The following is a 19,793-nucleotide window of genomic DNA, read 5'->3' as shown; positions in this document are numbered from 1 at the left end:
GAAGTCATTGGCTCCAATTGTAAGCTAAAAACCTTGAAATACAGCTCACAAAGACATAGTTTCAATTTTAAAAATCGCTAACTGTTACCACGAAAAGTCAGGCTGTTGTAGTTATTACCAAATCAAATTTAAATGGGAACAAATTCTTCATTACGCTGGGGACTATTTTCAGTGCTACGGAACTACTTTCCTGAGATTGCAAACGTGTTTACACATAATATAATAATATAATCTAATATAATATATAATATAATCATAATAATAAACACAATGTTAGTGTATCAAAATATGCATTTCTTTACAATGTGTGGAAAAACATCGTTGTGGAAATACATAAGAGTAGAAAACAACTGTACATGATCTATTTGCAATAAAGCCAAGAAACATGCACAACATTTTGAGGCAAAGTGGATGAAAAAATGTACCCAGGTTTTTAATTGGCTTGTTTTGTAGACATTTTAGTTAAGTGTTTTGCAACATTGCAGTGACTACACGTTCACAGAGAGTGAAAACTACATAAAGTCATTGGAATAGTCACAGTGTTACCATGAACAATGCACATCGCATTAAGGCAGATTAACTGAAATCCATATCTGCCTTATGAATCAAAATAAACATTTCATCACTGCTCACCAAGTTAAAAAAATCACATGGAAAACAGTTCCTAAAATGTATCTCCTAATGAATTAAACCAACAAGATTTTTCATTCACACGCACCTTTACTTTACAATAGCCTTAATCCAGTGTATTAAAGCCCCTATGTGTAGAATATTTACCTCCATATATCATTCTCAAATTCATTTTGACAGTATAGTATAATGGCTGTAGAATAATTAGACCATCGCTGTGAAAATTGGTTTATTCTATGTGTTGCTTTCTATGCGTTTACTCTGTGTCCCCCCAGGCACGATTGGATTTCCCTACAATTATGCAGGACTGACTTGTGGGACAAAGGAGGGGCCTGGACCAAAACAAGAGGACTGCCTCATGGCACTTGTTTCTAGGCAAACAGCTGCTGTACAGTCTCACAGTGTCTAGCTAGGTTTGCAACTGACTGATCGACTGACTGACCTGAATTTGGCTACCGATGAACACATCTTGTGCTGTGGGAGAAACACAGCAAGTTTCAAATTCTACTGCTAGTAGCTTTAACCTATGGAAAAAGTATTGCAAGCACACAATAATACTGTGTTATTAGTTGTCAATGAAGATAGTGCAATAACATGATGTAATACAAAAAATGTAATATGTAAAGGATACTGTACAGCGACAGCCATTATCACAAAATACGCCCCAAAAAGGTGAACCAAGAACCCGACACGACATAGCTATTTATCAAAGACTTAAATCATTTGACAAAATATTGTTTTAAGATGGTTTTATGGTCTGGCTTAGACGAGTCCTGTGAGCTGATCGTCTGGCTTGTGAAGCTAGAGCAGCAGGACTGTCTGCAGTAACCAAGGAGTAAGGTCTTTTTGCCACAAGGTGTCGCCAGTTAATTTGGTTAGAAATCAGCAAAATTGACTGGAATTCTTGACTGTAGTGATGTGATTAGGCTACACAGTCTAACAAAATGTAGTAAAATGAGCTCAGATTTCGTGCTGTGGACACGACGATTGTGTAGATTCCCTTCCTCCACCATTATTATGTGACAACAGCACCAACTGGACACGCCAGTTTCACCTGTTCGTCAGTTTAGACAAGCACAACAACTTTGGTTAAGGTTAAGGCTATGGTTAGGCAGCTAAAGCACTTTGGTTAAGGTAAGGTTTTGGTCATGGTTTAATAAGAAAAACTCTGAAAATGAAAACTTCACTCACAGTAGAAAACCTCTTTGCAATCTAGGTAGCCAGCGTTGAAGGTAAATGTTATGTGAACTATGTATTATTTGGCAGCAGAAAATATACTGTATCATTGTTTATATCTCCATTGTGCACTATGGATACAAAATCAAAAGTGGCATAAAAATAAATGGAAAATGCCATAAAAATAACAATACAAAAAGTGGCAGTTAAACCTTAGGCAGCATTTGTTTTGAACGTGTTAGTGTGAATCTGTCATGCTGCCTTCATTTAGTGATGCCATGAGGAGAGAGGAGAGATGTTCCTCCTCTTTAAATGAAAATCTTGCTTTTGCTGCCGTCGCAGGGTGATGTCATCCGCCGGGTTGAACTTGGGGAGTAGAGAGGCTGCTTCCTGTTTCTGCAGGCGACCACGGCGACTCGGACCAGAAGGAGGACACATGTTACCACCAGCAGTATAACTGACAGGGACAGGAAGCATGAAATAGTTAATAAGGTGGATACGTTTAATGTTGATCTAGTTCACTGGTTAGTTAAGTTAAAAGTTAAACTCACTCATAAAAACAGAATTTGGACTGGGATCAGCTGGGTGGAAGTGTTTGGTGATGTTTCCAACCAGAGCCACGATCACCACAGGGTAGACGGTCAGGATGTTACGCACCCAACGGTCCAGCACAAAGTTCTCTAGGATAAACCTGCAGACACAGTGACAGACAGAGCAGTCATCAACTCACTCACCTTTCACAGTGTCAGTCTAGTATGGAATACTAAATCATTCAAAAACTTGTACTTGTACCCTTAGGTTTGTGCTTGTAAACTTAGTTTTGCAAGTTTGTACCTTCAGGTCCATGGTTGCAAGCTTAATTTTGCAAGGTTGTACATTCAGTTCCGTGCTTGTAAACTCCGTTTTGCAAGTCTGTATATTCAGTTCTGTGCTTGCAGTTTCAGTCTTACCCGCTGTAAGAATGACTTATTTCAATAAATTGTCGGCTTTTGGGATTGATTAGCCATCACTCCCACTATCGTCTTCAACCAAAATACACCGCGGAGGGCGTTGGTGAACGGCGTGAACCAATTGAAATGCTGCTTGATTGATCATCAACTGTATCTGCAGAAGGTCTTAGGTCAGTTGTACGAGCTGTAAACTTTAAATTCCCGGATTTTTTAATGCAGTTTGACATGACATTCTCACCATACAAGACAATGGGGCGTATTGGGGCTGCTGGCAACAGTTAAAATTAGAAGGAAGACTATTTTCCATTGCGGAAAAGTTTCAGTCTTACCCGCTGTGAGGCAAAAAATCACGCGCGGATGTCCGTCTGCGTGCTCACAGACCTTTGACAGGTTTACTACGTGCTAACGTTTTGTAAACGGTGGTTTGTAAAGGGAAAAAAAATCTGCAAGGCAGAGGGGGCTGGACCTTCAAATTCTGACCAATCAGTTTCCTTGGGATGGCTGCGAACAATACAATTGGCTAGATAATTAAACCAATCAAATCGTAACAGCAGTCCGCTCTTCAGCCTTCTACTCGCTTCCATTAATTTGTGCTTTTTACAGCAAAAGTTAGATAAATTATGAATTATGGAAATATCTTGGCTCAGTGTGCAAAGGGCTTTAAACTGTAGCAGGCAACATCCATTCCCACTACTAACTACCTCTTTCAAAATAAAGTTGAAAAAAAAAATATATATATATTTATGTAAAAAACTACCATCCAACAAACGCCAACAGCGTGTTGAATCGCCGTTGGTTGGAGTTGGAGGTCGCCATAGCAACGGGTTATCCCAAGGCGTCTGCTATAATAAATTTGTATAGTAAAGACTGATTCACCTATCTTCACCTAGCTTTTTAGTGTCAAAAGATATGTGACTATAGCAGAGATTCAACATGCTGTTGTTGTCGTTTGTTGGAGAATGTTGGCTCAGTGCATCACTGTGGCAGGCAACATCGATTTCCACGCATGCAATTGTAATTTATTATTTCATTTACATTTACTATTACATTTGTTATTATTTACATTAGACTATATTTATTACTATTGCATGTGTTATTGTTATATACTTTGATTTGTCCACTAGGCGGAGCCCTGGGTATTCTTTGAAGTGGTATATCCAACAGGAAGACAGTAGTTTTTTTGGGGTTTTTTTTTCAAACTTTATTTTGAAAGAGGTAGTTAGTAGTTAGTAGTGGGAATGGATGTTGCCTGCTACAGTTTAAAGCCCTTTGCACACTGAGCCAATACTGATATTTTTGGATTGAAGTCAATATTTAGTGCCGATATTCAATGTCTTAAAAATTGACCATTTTCATGCCAGTATTCAAGTATTCAGTGTTTACCTCAGAATTTCATTCTTGCTAGGGTAAGTCTCTGAAACCACATTTAGCACATTTAACCAGTAAAAGAAAGTTTGTGTTAAGACGGGTATAGACGTAGACTTTCATGGGACTTATTGGTCCAACACAAAGTTCTTGAGTACAAACAAAGTGATATGGTCCAGAACAAACTTCTCCAAGACAAACACCCCACCCACCAAACTACTTTCAGTTCAATCAACTCAAAACCTCCTCCAATCAGAACTCACCATCCCACCAGCTCCGCAAATAGGATGCAAAGAGAGCCTGTTGCCGCAGTGCTCTTGGCCACGCCCCACAGGTTGAGGACCAGTGAGAAGTTGATCAGAGTAGCAATGGACGTCCATGTTGTGTAGAGAGCCAAACCATTCTGGACCTAAATAGATGAACATTCATAGACAGGCAGATCTTTTAACAGCAGCCCGAGATCCTCCGGGCTATACTGAAGTTGCATTCATGTCACATGGGAAAGGTGGTAGATACGAGCTTCCTACTAGAAAATACTGTTCAATTCAGCTTTCAGATGGTAAATACTACTAGAAAATACTTTTCACCTCAGCTGCCTGCCTAAAACTGCCTGTTTTATTCTTCCATAACCCTTTTTAATGTTTATCTTAATGTCTTTTATTGTTCCCCATGATGAAATTGGGGGATATAGATCAGTCTGCTTCTTTGTTAGTTCGTTTGTCTGTCCGTTCGTCACATTCAATATCTCAGCCACTGATTTTGACGATTTTTGTGTAATGATGCATCTCACCACTGAAGGCATTTTCATTACACTGCCCAAAAGAGGGCGCTACAATGACGGGTCAAAATTTTAAATGTTTAATGGCCTAACCCTAACCCTTCCACACCACATGTTGTAATGACATGAAATATGGTGAACATACAAGTACTGTCACCTTTTCCAGCTTTGACAATTCATTCTCTATGGAGCTGTGTATCACAGACGTCAGTGTTGTCAAGTATGGCTCTATCTTAGTAGATCAGTGAACATCTGCTTTTGGACTTCACTAGAAAAATAGATGGTTTTGACTCCTGTGTTTCATATATTATATTATCATATTATTAAATCTTGCAGTATTTAGATAAATAATTGCAATGTGATTTTTTTTGTCTAGATTGTGGTGATCAAAGAAGCACAAACACACACAGAGCCTAAGAGCACTTTTCTGAGGCAACGTGCACCCACACACATGCATGCACACACACCGTCCTACCAGTATTTTGAGACAGGCCAGGTCTTTGCGATGATATTCCTGTAGCCAGAGTCCGTAGTAATCTGTGGCGTAGCAACAGAAGACCAAAGCACTGTAGTTGGAAACTGCTATCAGTGCTAATACAACCAGAGCTATCATTATCAACCTACAAGAGAGAGAGAAATAAACAGAGAAAAAGTGTTTGATATCAGCACTCTTGAGTTAGGGCCTTATGTTATAAATAATATCAATAAATAATATTTTACTGCCTCATAGCACAAAATGACCATATTATACCTGCACGGGGTGTATAGGGTTTTCAATCAATGGCAATGACAATCAAATCAATGGCAAAGTAGTGGTAGTAGTAGTAGTTGTAGTAATAGTAGTACACATACTCTCTGTCCCATAGCAGTAGCCAAATCATATTCATCACCATGCTGGCCAGCCAGCTCCCATAGAAGCCCAGGGGCAGCAGACACAGAGCCCAGGATCTAAACAGAGAGAGGGAGAGGGAGAGAGAGAGAGAGAGAGAGAGAGAGAGAGAGAGAGAGAGAGAGAGAGAGAAATGTCAGTTACATCTGCATGTTGGTCAACTGGCTGCAGGAGACAGGACAGGACATGGGAACAAGACACACATACCCAACACAGGGATATTAATATATTACATATGTGCACTTCCATTAGTGATATCACTACCAGTCTCTCTTTAGTGTTTGCATTACAAAATTACAAATACAAATTTGCAGTCTGTTAACAGCAGAGCCAGCCATATATGTTAGAGCTCACATAGCTCACATCAAAAACACAAAATAGATATTTGCATCTGGATATAATAGGCTAATAGACTACTAGCTTAATCTCTAATAAATAGGTGGTGATATATGTTATCAGACTTAGCAAGGTGTAAATGAGGCTACAAACAGAATTTTGCTATATATACAATACACATTAGATACTATCTAAAATATATACTAAAATGAGTCCTCTAAGACAATCCAATGAGCTGTATGTACATGAGTTAATAAGCAAAGTGTCTGCATTCCATTGTTAACTTACCCTCTGAATACATAGGTGGTGAGGTATATGACCATCAGGGTAAGCCAGGTATAGATGACGCCCCAGATGGAGAAGGTCCAGCCAGCAGGAGTGATGTCCGTCTCATAGCGGCTTGACACATTGCCGGTAGTGGAGTGGAACGGACCTGGAGATAGAGAATAGAAAACATAAGCCAGAATTCAGAATTGGTCACAATTAGAGATGTACTGGAGGGTAAACCCGACAAACTCAATTTACCTGTTTTTTATTTATGGAATAGAGTTTATCACCTTTCAAGGCTGACAAATAGATTCACAGTGTACATCAAAGCAGTATTAAACTGATGGAAATTATATGGTTATATGGTCCTAGTTTACCCACCTTTTTATTTACCACTACATCACTGGTTACAATACATTTTCCCCAGTGAAGAAAAACAAAACAGAACAGTTGAGTCAGGCTCCAATTCATAGTTGGCTGACACAAGTTCCTCAGACAAGGCAAGAGTTATGTGGGAAATTAATTTAGAACATATGGAACCACTACTCTAACCAAAGAACCCTTTCCCAAGTTGACTTCATTCTGTTCTTTAATGACCAAATTATATGTTACAATTAAATCCTATTTGTTTTCTTCAACTAAACTCTACTCTCTGACTCAGGTCTATTCCTGCCTGAGGTCAGTTTTTCCTTCGAGACTCCAGCTGGAACCACAGGCAGTAAACTGACCTTGGAACAGAATTCATCATCATAGTGTAACAACAACCAATGAGGTTTTATGTAACAACATAAGCTGCCAACACTTCGTTTCTTGGGAGTATCCCTTCTGTAAAAAAAAAAAAAAAAAAAAAGCCAGTTTTAACAGGTTTTCGATTCTCACTGCGGAGAACACTGAAATCACTGCTGTATATTGGCGTCTTCCCCGATATGTGCCGCACGCTTTCGTATGAAGAGAAAACGACACGCCAAATTGCTTAAAATTCTGGCAGTTATACAGTATATTACCTTGTTTGTCGGCAAATTTGCATACCAGTTAGAACATTACTTAAGAGCTTATCTGAATTGTTAGGGGGCACTCTTCAATTCGGCACACATTCAATATACCAAAAATGACTTATTTCAATAAATTGTCGGCTTTTGGGATTGATTAGCCATCACTCCCACTATCGTCTTCAACCAAAATACACCGCGGAGGGCGTTGGTGAACGGCGTGAACCAATTGAAATGCTGCTTGATTGATCATCAACTGTATCTGCAGAAGGTCTTAGGTCAGTTGTACGAGCTGTAAACTTTAAATTCCCGGATTTTTTAATGCAGATTCTCACCATACAAGACAATGGGGCGTATCGGGGCTGCTGGCAACAGTTAAAATTAGAAGGAAGACTATTTTCCATTGCGGAAAAAAAAATTGTCGAATTGAACACCGAACACAGAGTCAAAGACCGTTTTAAGAAAATCAATATCGTTGCCTACTGGAGAACACTGAAGTCTATTTGAAAACATGTCGGTAACACATGGTCATGTAACTCACCTTTGCCCGCTCCAGCCAGAGCGTTGACAGCTATAACTGCCATAAAAACCACCGCACACAAGACGATGACAATAACACGAAACACATTATTCTCCCGCATTTTCTCCCAATAGTTACGTCGTTAGCTGTATGTTTGTCTGTTGATCAGTTGTTAAAGAGCTCCAGGAAGGCTGAGAAACAACCATAAACTGAAAAATTTCCACGTCGATTTTGGCAGCTTTGTTTTACAATATGCTGCCTTCAAGTGTTCCTCGTAAGTTCCTACTTCCTAGTTCGGAAGTTGTATAATAGGCTAAGTCTTGTCGCTCCCCAGATGCTTTTGCTGAGACGGGTCAGTCATAACAAAATGGACGTTACAACAAAAGTAGTTTTTAGTAGTTATTTGATTTTAGAAATCAAGCGGCACTGAGCAACTTTGACCTGGAGCGGCAAAATGCAAGAGAGAAAATGGGCAGAAGGCATGTAATTGATGGTTTATTTATTAAAAACAAAAATCGTTAAAGTTAAACAGAGTGGGGGGAAAAAAAATCATACAACAAAACTAGGTTGTAATAAGGTTGGACGTTTTGGTGGTAGATGAAATATGATGCAGCGACTTTGCCATACCTTAGGGCAATGGTTCTCAACCTGGGATTCGGGATCCCCCAGGACATCATGAGATAATTTTGAGGGGTCGTGAGATGATTTATTGGATAGGGAAAACATATTTAGGCTATATCATACAAATGTATTATGTCTTTTTTTTTTTTTACTTTTAATTTATATATTTTATATCTAATTGATATGTTAAGCTTGTTGTGAAGATATTGCTTGGTTTATTTGATTGTAAATTGCTTGTGCTTATTTGGGAAACCTATCTCTTTTTGTGTATCTTTTTGTCTATCTATTTTTGTCTATCTCCTCAATACAAAATGTCCACTTTCCCATATTTACCACTTTTTTTGGATCATTGTTGTGCGCTTAAATTGGAATTAAGACATTTCAGACAACACTTGAAAGCAGCAAAAATCCTTTCTCTTCTTCTTGTCATAGTTTTGAGGCAGATTAGATGCATCCAAGGCGTACTGCTGCCCTCCATAGGAAATGAATAGGAATATAGACTGCTCACTGTAAAAACTGTGGCCAGCGGGGTGCCTGTCCTCTGTCTTCTGAATAAACAACTGTCCACTCAATATGTAAATAAAAATAAAAAATTGTGTTCTCAAAATGTCTTTTCATCATAGCCGTATAGGCCCATGCAAGACGCCAAATACATATAAAGACTCCAACACAAATCATGTACGAGACAACTTGGAAGGAGGTCTACTCACTGGAGAGAGTCCATTTTATCCCATAAGTTTAACATACATAACACCAATCAGTAGTCTCCCTAGTTAATGGATAATTCTGGTTATTTTCAATCTGGGCCTTATTTTCCTAGTTTTTGCCCATCATGATGATTGATTGTGTTGAAAATTTCATCACTTCACTGTAGAGCGTCGCCAGGAGAGCTGCTGTCCAACACACACACACACACACACACACAGGGCCAACGGTAATCTCCAACAGTTGAATCCAAAAAGCGACTAAAACACATCCTTTCAACACAATAACAGTCATAACACACATAGACAATACATTGACCAGTTCAACTGTACGGCAGCGTATTGATGTCACAGTGAAAAAAGAAAATCGGCTCAGTATCTCATTATAACAAGATTTTTTTTTCCTCGTTATAACAAGATATTTTCACGTTATAATGACATATTTTCTCGTTATAATGACATACCAACAAATCTCGTTATAACGAGAAACTTTTCTCGTTATAACGAGAAACTTTTCTCGTTATAACGAGATACCAAGAAACTTTCAAATGTTGTTATAATGACTTCCGGTTAGCATGTGAGCGGTGAAGATGCAGCCTGAGAGGCTCCCGAGGTTTTTTACTACTATTTTGACTAAATCAGGCCTTTATTTTAAATTGTGCATTCTGAACATTGCCGACTCTGGACGTAGGCCTATATTTGTGTCCTCGACCATCATGGCGAACCGTATCAAACACAAATCTACGCAAAGTTTGTCTGGCGAAGCAGCAACCACGGTACCGGTCTGTCATGGTGCCGATCTACCGCCGGACCTGGACAAACTCCGCTCAGTATTGATCGCCAACCTGACCAGTACTCTAACTTCAACACTTAAAACAACTATCAACGAGGCGCTGAAGCCTCTTTCCGCCACATTAAAGGAGATTAAGTCCACCACTGAGTCCCACACCCAGAAGCTGGCTGATATGGATACAGCGCTGTCAGATCACAGTGACCGGATTGTAGCCCTGGAGGATATTTGCTCTCGCCTGCAGTCAGACAACACACAGCTCAAGGCCAAGGCGGAGGTTTTGGAATCGCGTTCTAGGCGCAACAATCTGCGTGTGGTTGGAATCCCAGAGAAAATGGAAGGGGCAGACCCAGTCACGTTCATGGCTGACTTTTTCGTGGACGTCCTGGGCTCTGACTTTATCGCCTCTCCCCCGACCCTCGACAGAGCGCACCGCATTGGCCCGCCCCGTGTTGCGGGTGGAGAGACCGATGCCAGGCCAAGGGTGTTTCACTATTTTCGTGAAAAAGAGCGTGTTCTGAGACGAGAGAGGGACCAACACCAGCTCCAGTACCGCGGGCACAACATCTTATTTTTTCCTGATAAGACTGCCAGTGTTGCTAAAAAACGAGCTTCCTTTGCGGTCGTGAAACGCAGCCTGTATGAGAAGCACGTCAAGTTTTCTCTCCTGTTCCCCGCCCGCCTGCGTGTGGACCACGACGGGGTGAGGAGGGTTTTCGACTGCCGGAAGGAAGCCCAGAAGTTCTACGACCTCCACTTCTCTGGCCGGCAAATCGGGACTTAACTCGGGATGCAGCCTTCTGCCAGACCGGACCGTAAGGCCCATCAAGCCACTTTGGAGTTTTGCCGGGACAGGACTGTGTTTATGGCATGGCTTGTGTTATGCACGGGGCTTCGCCGTGCTAGCCTATCTCAAGACCGCAGCCTACATGGCTTCATCCCCGGACTACTAACTTTACCCCTGGATTGTATTGCTGCTATCTATATTCCTGGGCGGAAGCTTGATTGCTAGGCTAGCCACATTTATAATCTATGCCTGGATAGCTCCATCTATTGGACTTTCTCCCAGCTGACACAAGGTATGTTGCTCAAAATTGACTCTTTCCCCGGTCTGCTAAATCAGGGATGGACTATAAAAATGGTGATTATTCTGCACTGTATTCTTCAAACTTTCTCTCTCTCTTCGTTCTTGTTCAAGTTGTAAAACGCCATGGCCTTGTTTATTTTGGTCAAGGTGTTATACACATAGTTGCGAATATACTTGGGAGCCTCTCTGCAAAAGAAGAGGAATGTTTTCTGTTAGTATGCATTGGAAATCCAACAACGTATTAGCCTGCAGTCTTCATCATTTGGGGAGGAAGACATTGGGTTGGGGGGTTCAGATGGGGTTAATATCCTTGTTTTTTTGTTTTTGTTTGTGTGTGTGTTTTAATTCAATGCTTGGTCTACCTACTTGTTTACTTCACTTATTCTTCTATTTCCTTGGGACATTTCACTTTTCTATTCTCCTAATACTAAAATGACTGATAATGCAGTAAACTCTGGTTCTCTTGGACCTGGTTCCTCTATTAGATTTTTGTCTTGGAATGTGAAAGGTATGGGACATCAGGTGAAAAGATCCAAGGTTCTGTCACATCTTAAACATTTAAAAACAGACATAGCCTTTATTCAAGAAACACATATGCGCCTCAAGGACCATCCCAGGTTACGCAAGTCATGGGTTAACCAGGTATTTCATTCCACGTTTAATTCCAAGGCCAGGGGTGTTGCTATATTGATTCATAAGAGGATGCAATTTATCCCCACTAACACTATCTCTGATCCTAATAGGAGGTATTTAATTGTTACAGGCTTGCTGTTGCAGACGCCAGTATTGCTTGTGAATGTGTATGCCCCAAATTTTGATGATGTGGGTTTTGCAAATAAACTACTGAGTAGCCTTCCCTGTTTGAACACTCACCTCTTAATTTTTGGAGGTGACCTTAATTGTGTCATAGATCCACAGTTAGACCGTTCCAACCCCAAGACAGCATCTCCCTCAGGGATGTCGAGGTCATTTTCAGATTTTATGCTACAGAATGGTTGCGCCGACCCATGCAGATTCCGCAATCCACATGCAAAAGAGTTCTCCTTTTTTTCACACGTACACCGCTCCTACTCCCGTATCGACTATTTTTTTGTTGATGGCAGTCTCCTTTCTAGTGTGACCTCCACAGAATATCTAGCAATAGTCATAAGCGATCATGCCCCTCTGGTTCTCGATATATCCTTACCCTCTCATTGCAAAACTCGGCCCCCCTGGAGGTTCAACTCTCTTCTCCTCTCAGATAAAGCCTTTTGTGATTATATTTCCTCCTCTATTGATACATTTCTTACCATCAACAAAACTGATTCGACTTCACACTCTCTGGTATGGGAGTCACTAAAAGCCTTTCTCAGAGGTCAAATTATTTCTTACTCGGCCAACTTAACCAAGCAGCATAAAGCTGAAAAAATCAGACTCACTGACTCTATCCTTAGTTTAGACCACCAATACGCCACAAATCCTAGCCCTGAGCTGTATAAGGAACGCATGACCCTGCAAGCTGAATTTGATTTGCTCTCAACTAAACAAGCAGAGCGTATGCTTTTACAGTCTCGTGGGAACTATTATGAATATGGTGATAAGTCAGGTCGTCTGCTTGCGTACCAGTTGAAGCGTCAAGCTGCTTCACGTCTGATTCCTCAAATTAGAAACTTCTCTGGTAACCTGTTGTCTGACCCCGCTGATGTCAATGCAACATTTAAATGATTCTACTCTACTCTTTACGAATCAGATTTTCCTGCCGACACCACTACTATGGACCGCTTTTTTGACAATTTGGCAACATCCACTATTGACCCTGCAACTGCAGGTGATTTGGACTCATCACTGGAGCTAGATGAAGTAATAAGAGCAATTAAGTCAATGCAGAGTAATAAAGCCCCAGGCCTGGATGGCTATCCGACTGAGTTTTTTAAGAAATTTTGCGATAAACTAGCCCCACTTCTTTTGGATGTGTACAATGAGTCAATGGAATGTGATATATTACCACCCACTCTCACTCAAGCATCGATCTCTCTGCTACTTAAAAAGGAAAAGGACCCCACTTCTTGTGGATCCCGTAGACCCTTGTCCCTTCTAAATGTGGATGTCAAGGTGTTAGCAAAGGTGTTGGCAGGTCATCTGGAGGCGGTTCTCCCTGACATTGTCTCGGAGGAACAGACGGGATTTATTAGAGGTCGCTAGTCTTTAACATACGCACCCTTATGAATATCCTTTACCCCGGGCAAAACTCAAAACACCCTGAGGTTGTTATATCATTAGACGCAGAAAAGGCGTTCGATAGAATAGAGTGGGGATATCTGTTTGCTGCTCTTAAAAAATTTGGCTTTGGTGACCGTTTCACCTCATGGATCCGTCTTCTATATACTAACCCCCAGGCAAGTGTCCGCACTAATGATATGCGATCTGATTATTTTGCACTGTCACGTGGGACTCGTCAAGTTTGCCCTTTAAGTCCCCTTTTATTTGCTTTAGCGATAGAGCCCCTTTCAGTAGCCCTGCGTTCCTCCCCCCTATTCCATGGAGTTCGCCGGGAGGGTATAGAACATCGGGTATCTTTATATGCAGACGATCTGTTACTTTATGTTACGAACCCTGCAACTGCAATGCCCACAATAGTTCCAATTTTAGACGAATTTGGCTCTTTTTCTGGTTACAAGTTGACTCTTCAGAAAAGCGAATGTTTTCCCATTAATATAACTGCTTCACAGCTCCAGCAGTCACACTTGCCTTTCCACATAAGCCAATCAGGGTTCAAATATCTTGGGGTTAATATTACTCGCTCTCAGGCAGCTCTCTTTTCTGCAAACTTTACTCCCCAACTTTCTCAAACAAAATCTGACTTTCACGATGGAATAACCTCCCTTTGACTTTAGCTGGCAGAATTAATGTTGTAAAGATGACTATTTTACCAAAATTTCTCTATTTATTTCAATCCATCCCACTATGTTTACCAAAGGATTTTTTTCATTCTTTAAACAAATTGATCACATAATTTATTTGGGCGGGGAAACATCCTAGAATTAGTAGAAGTGTACTACAGGAAAGTAAATTCGGGGGAGGCCTTGCCCTACCAAATTTCTTGCACTATTACTGGGCAGCTAATATCCAGAAGTTATTATTCTGGTTCCATGCAGCTGACACCCCCTGGTGTTCAATCGAGGCCAAGTCATGCATGTCAACATCTCTCCCTGCTCTACTATGTTCCTCATACCCAATTTCTCTATCCCAGTACACAAGAAATCCAGTTGTGTTGGCTTCCCTAAAAATCTGGTATCAGTTCCGGGGTCACTTCAAATTCACTTCTGCTTCAACTTTAGGTCCCATCACTAATAATCACTTATTCCCCTTGACTCCTCTTTTTCCTTGTGGAAAAGAAAGGGAATTACCTGCTTTCGAGACCTTTATCATAATATTTTCTCTAGCTTTGTGTCCCTGTCGAGCAAACATGACTTGCCACGCTCTCATCTCTTCCGTTATTTTCAGGTACAACATTATGTATCCACTCAGTTTCCTTCGTTTCCTTCACCACCAACTCTGTTGCCTTGGGAGGAACTACTCAAATTCAGGCCCAGTCAGAAATCACTCATCTCTCGGATTTATCTTTGCCTTATGTCATTTAACAATAAATCTGTTGTCAAAGCCAAAGCTGCTTGGGAGAAAGAAATGAATGTTGAGCTTTCAGACAACTGGTGGGGTGAGGCAATTGAAAGGGTAAGCTCTACTACTTCATGTGCACGACTGGGTCTCATACAGTTTAAGGTCCTTCATAGGATCCACTATTCCAAAGCCAAATTAGCAGAAATATACCCAAATGTGAATAGCAGATGTGACCGGTGTGGCCACGCCCCTGCCGTCCTTAGCCACATGTTTTATTTTTGTCCAAAATTGCAAACATTTTGGGGCATCATTTTTAAAACCTTATCTCACATTCTAAAAATGGATCTGCAGCCATGTCCCTTTATTGCCATCTTTGGGGTCCCTGTAGACATGCCAAACGTACGTACCAAACAGGCAGATGTAATTGCATTTTCTTCCCTCCTGGCCCGAAGGAGGATTCTACTTTCGTGGAAATCATCTAGCCCTCCATTAGCGTCTTCCTGGTTGGGGGACATGATGTTTTTTCTCAAACTTGAGAAAATCAAGTTTACACTTAGAGGTTCGGTTGAGAAATTTAATGTCAGGTGGCAACCCTTAATATCAAATTTCAGCAACCTAAAAAGGCTTCTGATTGATCAGCCATAACTATCTTACTTATCTTACTTCTCCTATTAGTATAATGTCCTAAGGACTACTTTTCATCCCAAGTAATTTATTTATTTTTTTATTATTATTATTGTTAATTTATTTTATTTACTTATTTATTTATTAGTACTATTTTATTGTAATTTATTTGTTTATTTATTTATTTATTATTATTTTTTTATTTTTTTTTTATTTTTATTTTTTTTTGTTTTTGTTTTGTTTTGTCCCTTTAGTCCTTGTCATTTTGTTTACTTACCGCTAGTTTGTTGTTCCCATATTGGCTTTTTTGCACATCTATTAAGTCATATAAGATCTGTGGCATATGTATGTATGCTAAATGTTGATGTGTCCTACATGTATGCAACTTAAGAAGTAGCCTGTGTATGAGCTTTGACTTATCTCTTTATTTTCACATCTCTATCTAGCATTCTGTAATTGTTATATTAATACTAGTCCATTTTACCAAAGGCTGTTTGGTCCTATGTATGCCCTGTAGGCTACTTGAATTTAGTTTGGTTTATCATTATTATTATTAACATTATTTCAATGTAGACCCAAGGATTGTTTGGGGTTGGTGGGGGGTGTTGTTCTGTATGCTTGGGGGGAGGGAGGGAGGGAGTGGGGGAAAGGGCATTGGAGATTCTACTGTCAATGTAATTGTATTAAAATTCAATAAAATTGTATTGGGGAAAAAAAAAAATGTTGTTATAATGAGAAAAAGATCTATAACCTAATGAGAAAACAGCCTATGGACATTGGAGAAATTGAGAATGGCTCGTTTACACGATTTAATCAAGTTGACTCAGACTCATGGCATGAGACAACTCAGCAACAACAATCAGACTCACTCAACTCACTGACTCAGACACAATCAAGTTGATATCTCGTTATAATGAAAAAAGTTTCTCATTATAACGAGATATGTTGGTATGTCATTATAACGAGAAATGTTTCTCGTTATAATGAGATAAGTTGGTATGTCGTAATAACGGGAAAAGATGTCATTATAACGTGAAAATATCTTGTTATAACGAGAAAAAGATCTACTATATTTTTTTCCCACTGTGACATCAATACGCTGCCGTACAACTGCATTGAGAATCTGATGTTTATCTTCTTATAACAGTCGAGTACAGTCGTCTGTTAGCGGAGAGATTTTCAATTCTTTTCCAAAGGCCTCTATTAGTGAAACATCTATAATCTATATGAGTTATGAAAGTTCATAGCTGTGCTGATATACAATATAACAGCAGTTATTTCTGGTCGAGTAATTTGATTGGACAGGAGGGATTCCATGTGTGCTGATATACAGTATAACAACACTACATCCTGTGGAAAAAAGAGTGGCAACCCAATGGGATATCAGTTAAGGAGAGAAAGGCAGTTTTATTTGAGGGGAGAGGCTGGATTGTTAAAAAATCTGTGATAGTTTTATTGGTTAGAATTTGTATTTATGCCTACTGGTGCACGATGATTGCCTGATATTCAGACTGAAGAGGTAACCACTAAAAATACACTGTTTTCCAGGAAGTAAAAGCAATGGGAATTTGATATAAAACATTTATTGATAAATAGGTGTATGTTACGGCAAGCAAACAAGGTGAAGTCATAAAAAGTTATATGGTGTGATCACAAAAGAGGGGTATCCTAGGAAGTGCTATTCCTAGTATTTCTGGTGATTTTGGTACTTGGAGGTGTAAAGTAATCACAGTAAAAAAAGGGAATCATATTACTATGCCGTTTCCCTACAGTCACCAACTAAAAAACATGCCCCCTTGTACAAGCCAGTCAGATTTTACTTCAGTTTCTACGTAGATAATGGACTGTCTAAAATCAACCAGTGAGCACTAACTACTCATTGGCATATTCGCGCACCAATGCCTGCAAACTTCGCCCAGTCTAGCTCGGACCGTGTCCGCCACTTCTGCGACTCTTAGTAATGAGCAAGATGACAAGAAAATCAGGCAACGCCAACTGCTCTCTTTCTGGCTGCAAATCAGCCAACAAGTCCTTACATCGACTTCCCAAAGATATGGGACTTCGTTCTCAGTGGCTTCACTTTATTTTTAGTAACTGAATTCCCTCGAAAGTCAGCCACCACTTGTTGGTGTGTTCTGCACACTTTTCAACCGACTGCCTAATGAACGAGGCTCAATACATCGCCGTAAACGCAGGGAGACTTTTACTCAAACCAGGATCAGTACCAACCATCCGGGATACAAGAGTAAGTGAGAGATCAATGCTCTTTCATGATTTGGCTTGAAACACGAGTGCCTTGCAGTTGACGCTGCGCCGACAAATACCTGCTCCGAGTACTAGTGGTGTGTGCCTGTCCTCGGCACGGAATGGGCTTGATTTAGAGCTGCGATTCTACAGCGTACCGCTGCAAAGGCGGGAGCGTTTGCTTGACCTTCAATGTACAAAAAGCTCAACACGGCAATTGCAGTGCTCCTTGGTTTGTTGCCAGCGTCCTGGCTTCGGGCGATTGGTTTCACCTTGGTTCAGCAAATGACACGCGCACGCCTGAACAGGGACTTGAACCCTGGACCCTCAGATTAAAAGTCTGATGCTCTACCGTCTGAGCTACCCAGGCTCTCAACAGCTCTCCAGAGTGTCCTTTTTTGTTCCTACAGTACAACTGCCAAGGTCATTGTTGCGTGAAGATATAACAGAAAAATCACACCCACGATTGTGCAGTGAAATGTGCTGCAACCAAGCATTCTGCCATCTTCCTTAGGGTGGGATAGGAAAAGAGCGGCGATTTTGTATGCAGACACATCTGTGTTGCTTACTTTGCTTTTGCATTCCAGTCTTTCAAACCGAGAACCTTGGTTTGCTGTGCCACCATATTTGCAACCTAACGCCTGTTGAAAAGGCCCATTGACGGCCAGTTTTTAATGAACACAAGTTATACGTGAATGCCAGCCACTGATTTAAGAATTCTGTGGAACGCTAACATGAAGCTAGGTCCTGCCCTGTCAAAGGGTGCAACCCGTTTGAGTGTTGCCAATAGAAGAGCCAATGGAGAAGGGAGTTATCTCAAACGCTTAAACGCTGTCCTCCAATGCGAGAGGGAGCCCTATGCATGCCTACGTTCTCCTAAAAGGGTATTTCATTGTAGATGTCCGCCGTGTTTTGGGAAATCACGAGCCAGAAAATCACAGGATGAAAAGGGTTGCCGCGTCAGCCGTTACGGACATTGGGAGATAGATGGCAACCAAAAGGGACTGCTTTACACAAGTGACCTACGCACTTGCCGAAACCCGGGATTGAACCAGGGACCTTTAGATCTTCAGTCTAACGCTCTCCCAACTGAGCTATTTCGGCTTGCCATCAAACAGCCATCCCACGCACCACCAGGGATTGCAACCGGAATGTGAAAGGATCACTGGGCGTGCTTGCAGGGACATGTATTTTCGAATGCACTTTGCATATGTTAATCAAAGACTTCTGCCTCTAAAACTGAAGAGCTCGGCCTCCTGTGCCATCACGTTCGCAGTATAACGGCTGTTGAAATGGTTCAATGAGCACGGATTTTTAACGACTGCAAGTTGCCAGTCAATGCCAGACACTGATTTATCAACTTGGGTTAACCCTAATAGACAGCGAGGTCCTGCCACAGGGTGAAACCTCTCGAGGCTTCCTTATGGCTTGGCTTGCAGGCAGGGCAATTAGCTCAAATGGTAGAGCGCTCGCTTAGCATGCGAGAGGTAGCGGGATCGATGCCCGCATTCTCCAAATGACTTGTCCGTTCTATCACAGGGGCTTGCATTTTGAACAAATAAAAGCCGTTTGTCAAAACCCAGGATTCAAAGCGGATCTTTGCATCCGGAGTTCAACGCTCTTTCATGATTTGGCTTGAAACACGAGTGCCTTGCAGTCGACACTGCGCCGACAAATACCTGCTCCGACTACTGAGAGTGCCGTGTGCCTGTCCTCGGCACGGAATGGGCTTGATTTAGAGCTGCGATTCTACAGCGTACCGCTGCAAAGGCGGGAGCGTTTGCTTGACCTTCAATGTACAAAAAGCTCAACACGGCAATTGCAGTGCTCCTTGGTTGTTTGCCAGCGTCCTGGCTTTGGGCGATTGGTTTCACCTTGGTTCAGCAAATGACACGCGCACGCCTGAACAGGGACTTGAACCCTGGACCCTCAGATTAAAAGTCTGATGCTCTACCGTCTGAGCTACCCAGGCTCTCAACAGCTCTCCAGAGTGTCCTTTTTTGTTCCTACAGTACAACTGCCAAGGTCATTGTTGCGTGAAGATATAACAGAAAAATCACACCCACGATTGTGCAGTGAAATGTGCTGCAACCAAGCATTCTGCCATCTTCCTTAGGGTGGGATAGGAAAAGAGCGGCGATTTTGTATGCAGACACATCTGTGTTGCTTACTTTGCTTTTGCATTCCAGTCTTTCAAACCGAGAACCTTGGTTTGCTGTGCCACCA

General features: G+C 41.1%; 1 protein-coding gene and 3 non-coding genes across 4 annotated transcripts; all 4 read right to left on the bottom strand.

Moving 5' to 3' along the window:
- Positions 1 to 360: 360 nt before the first annotated feature.
- Positions 361 to 8,143, bottom strand: LOC139922519 (uncharacterized). Its single transcript, XM_071913051.2, has 7 exons — positions 7,922 to 8,143; positions 6,413 to 6,557; positions 5,752 to 5,847; positions 5,375 to 5,519; positions 4,385 to 4,530; positions 2,358 to 2,497; positions 361 to 2,263 (listed from the first exon to the last, which is right to left on the bottom strand). The coding sequence occupies exons 1-7, from the start codon at positions 8,019 to 8,021 to the stop codon at positions 2,115 to 2,117; spliced, it is 921 nt and encodes a 306-aa protein (XP_071769152.1). The 5' UTR covers positions 8,022 to 8,143; the 3' UTR covers positions 361 to 2,114.
- A 9,721-nt stretch (positions 8,144 to 17,864) lies between these two features.
- Positions 17,865 to 17,937, bottom strand: trnak-uuu (transfer RNA lysine (anticodon UUU)). The gene has a single exon. It is a non-coding gene; the product is annotated as a tRNA-Lys (tRNA).
- A 661-nt stretch (positions 17,938 to 18,598) lies between these two features.
- trnaf-gaa (transfer RNA phenylalanine (anticodon GAA)) lies at positions 18,599 to 18,671 on the bottom strand. The gene has a single exon. It is a non-coding gene; the product is annotated as a tRNA-Phe (tRNA).
- Positions 18,672 to 19,466: 795 nt separating this feature from the next.
- trnak-uuu (transfer RNA lysine (anticodon UUU)) lies at positions 19,467 to 19,539 on the bottom strand. The gene has a single exon. It is a non-coding gene; the product is annotated as a tRNA-Lys (tRNA).
- Positions 19,540 to 19,793: the final 254 nt, after the last annotated feature.

The sequence above is a fragment of the Centroberyx gerrardi genome, chromosome 13 (assembly GCF_048128805.1).
Source record: "Centroberyx gerrardi isolate f3 chromosome 13, fCenGer3.hap1.cur.20231027, whole genome shotgun sequence".
NCBI lineage: Eukaryota > Metazoa > Chordata > Actinopteri > Beryciformes > Berycidae > Centroberyx > Centroberyx gerrardi.
The sequence above is the reverse complement of the archived record's forward strand: the minus strand, read 5'-3'. Positions and strand labels throughout refer to the sequence as shown.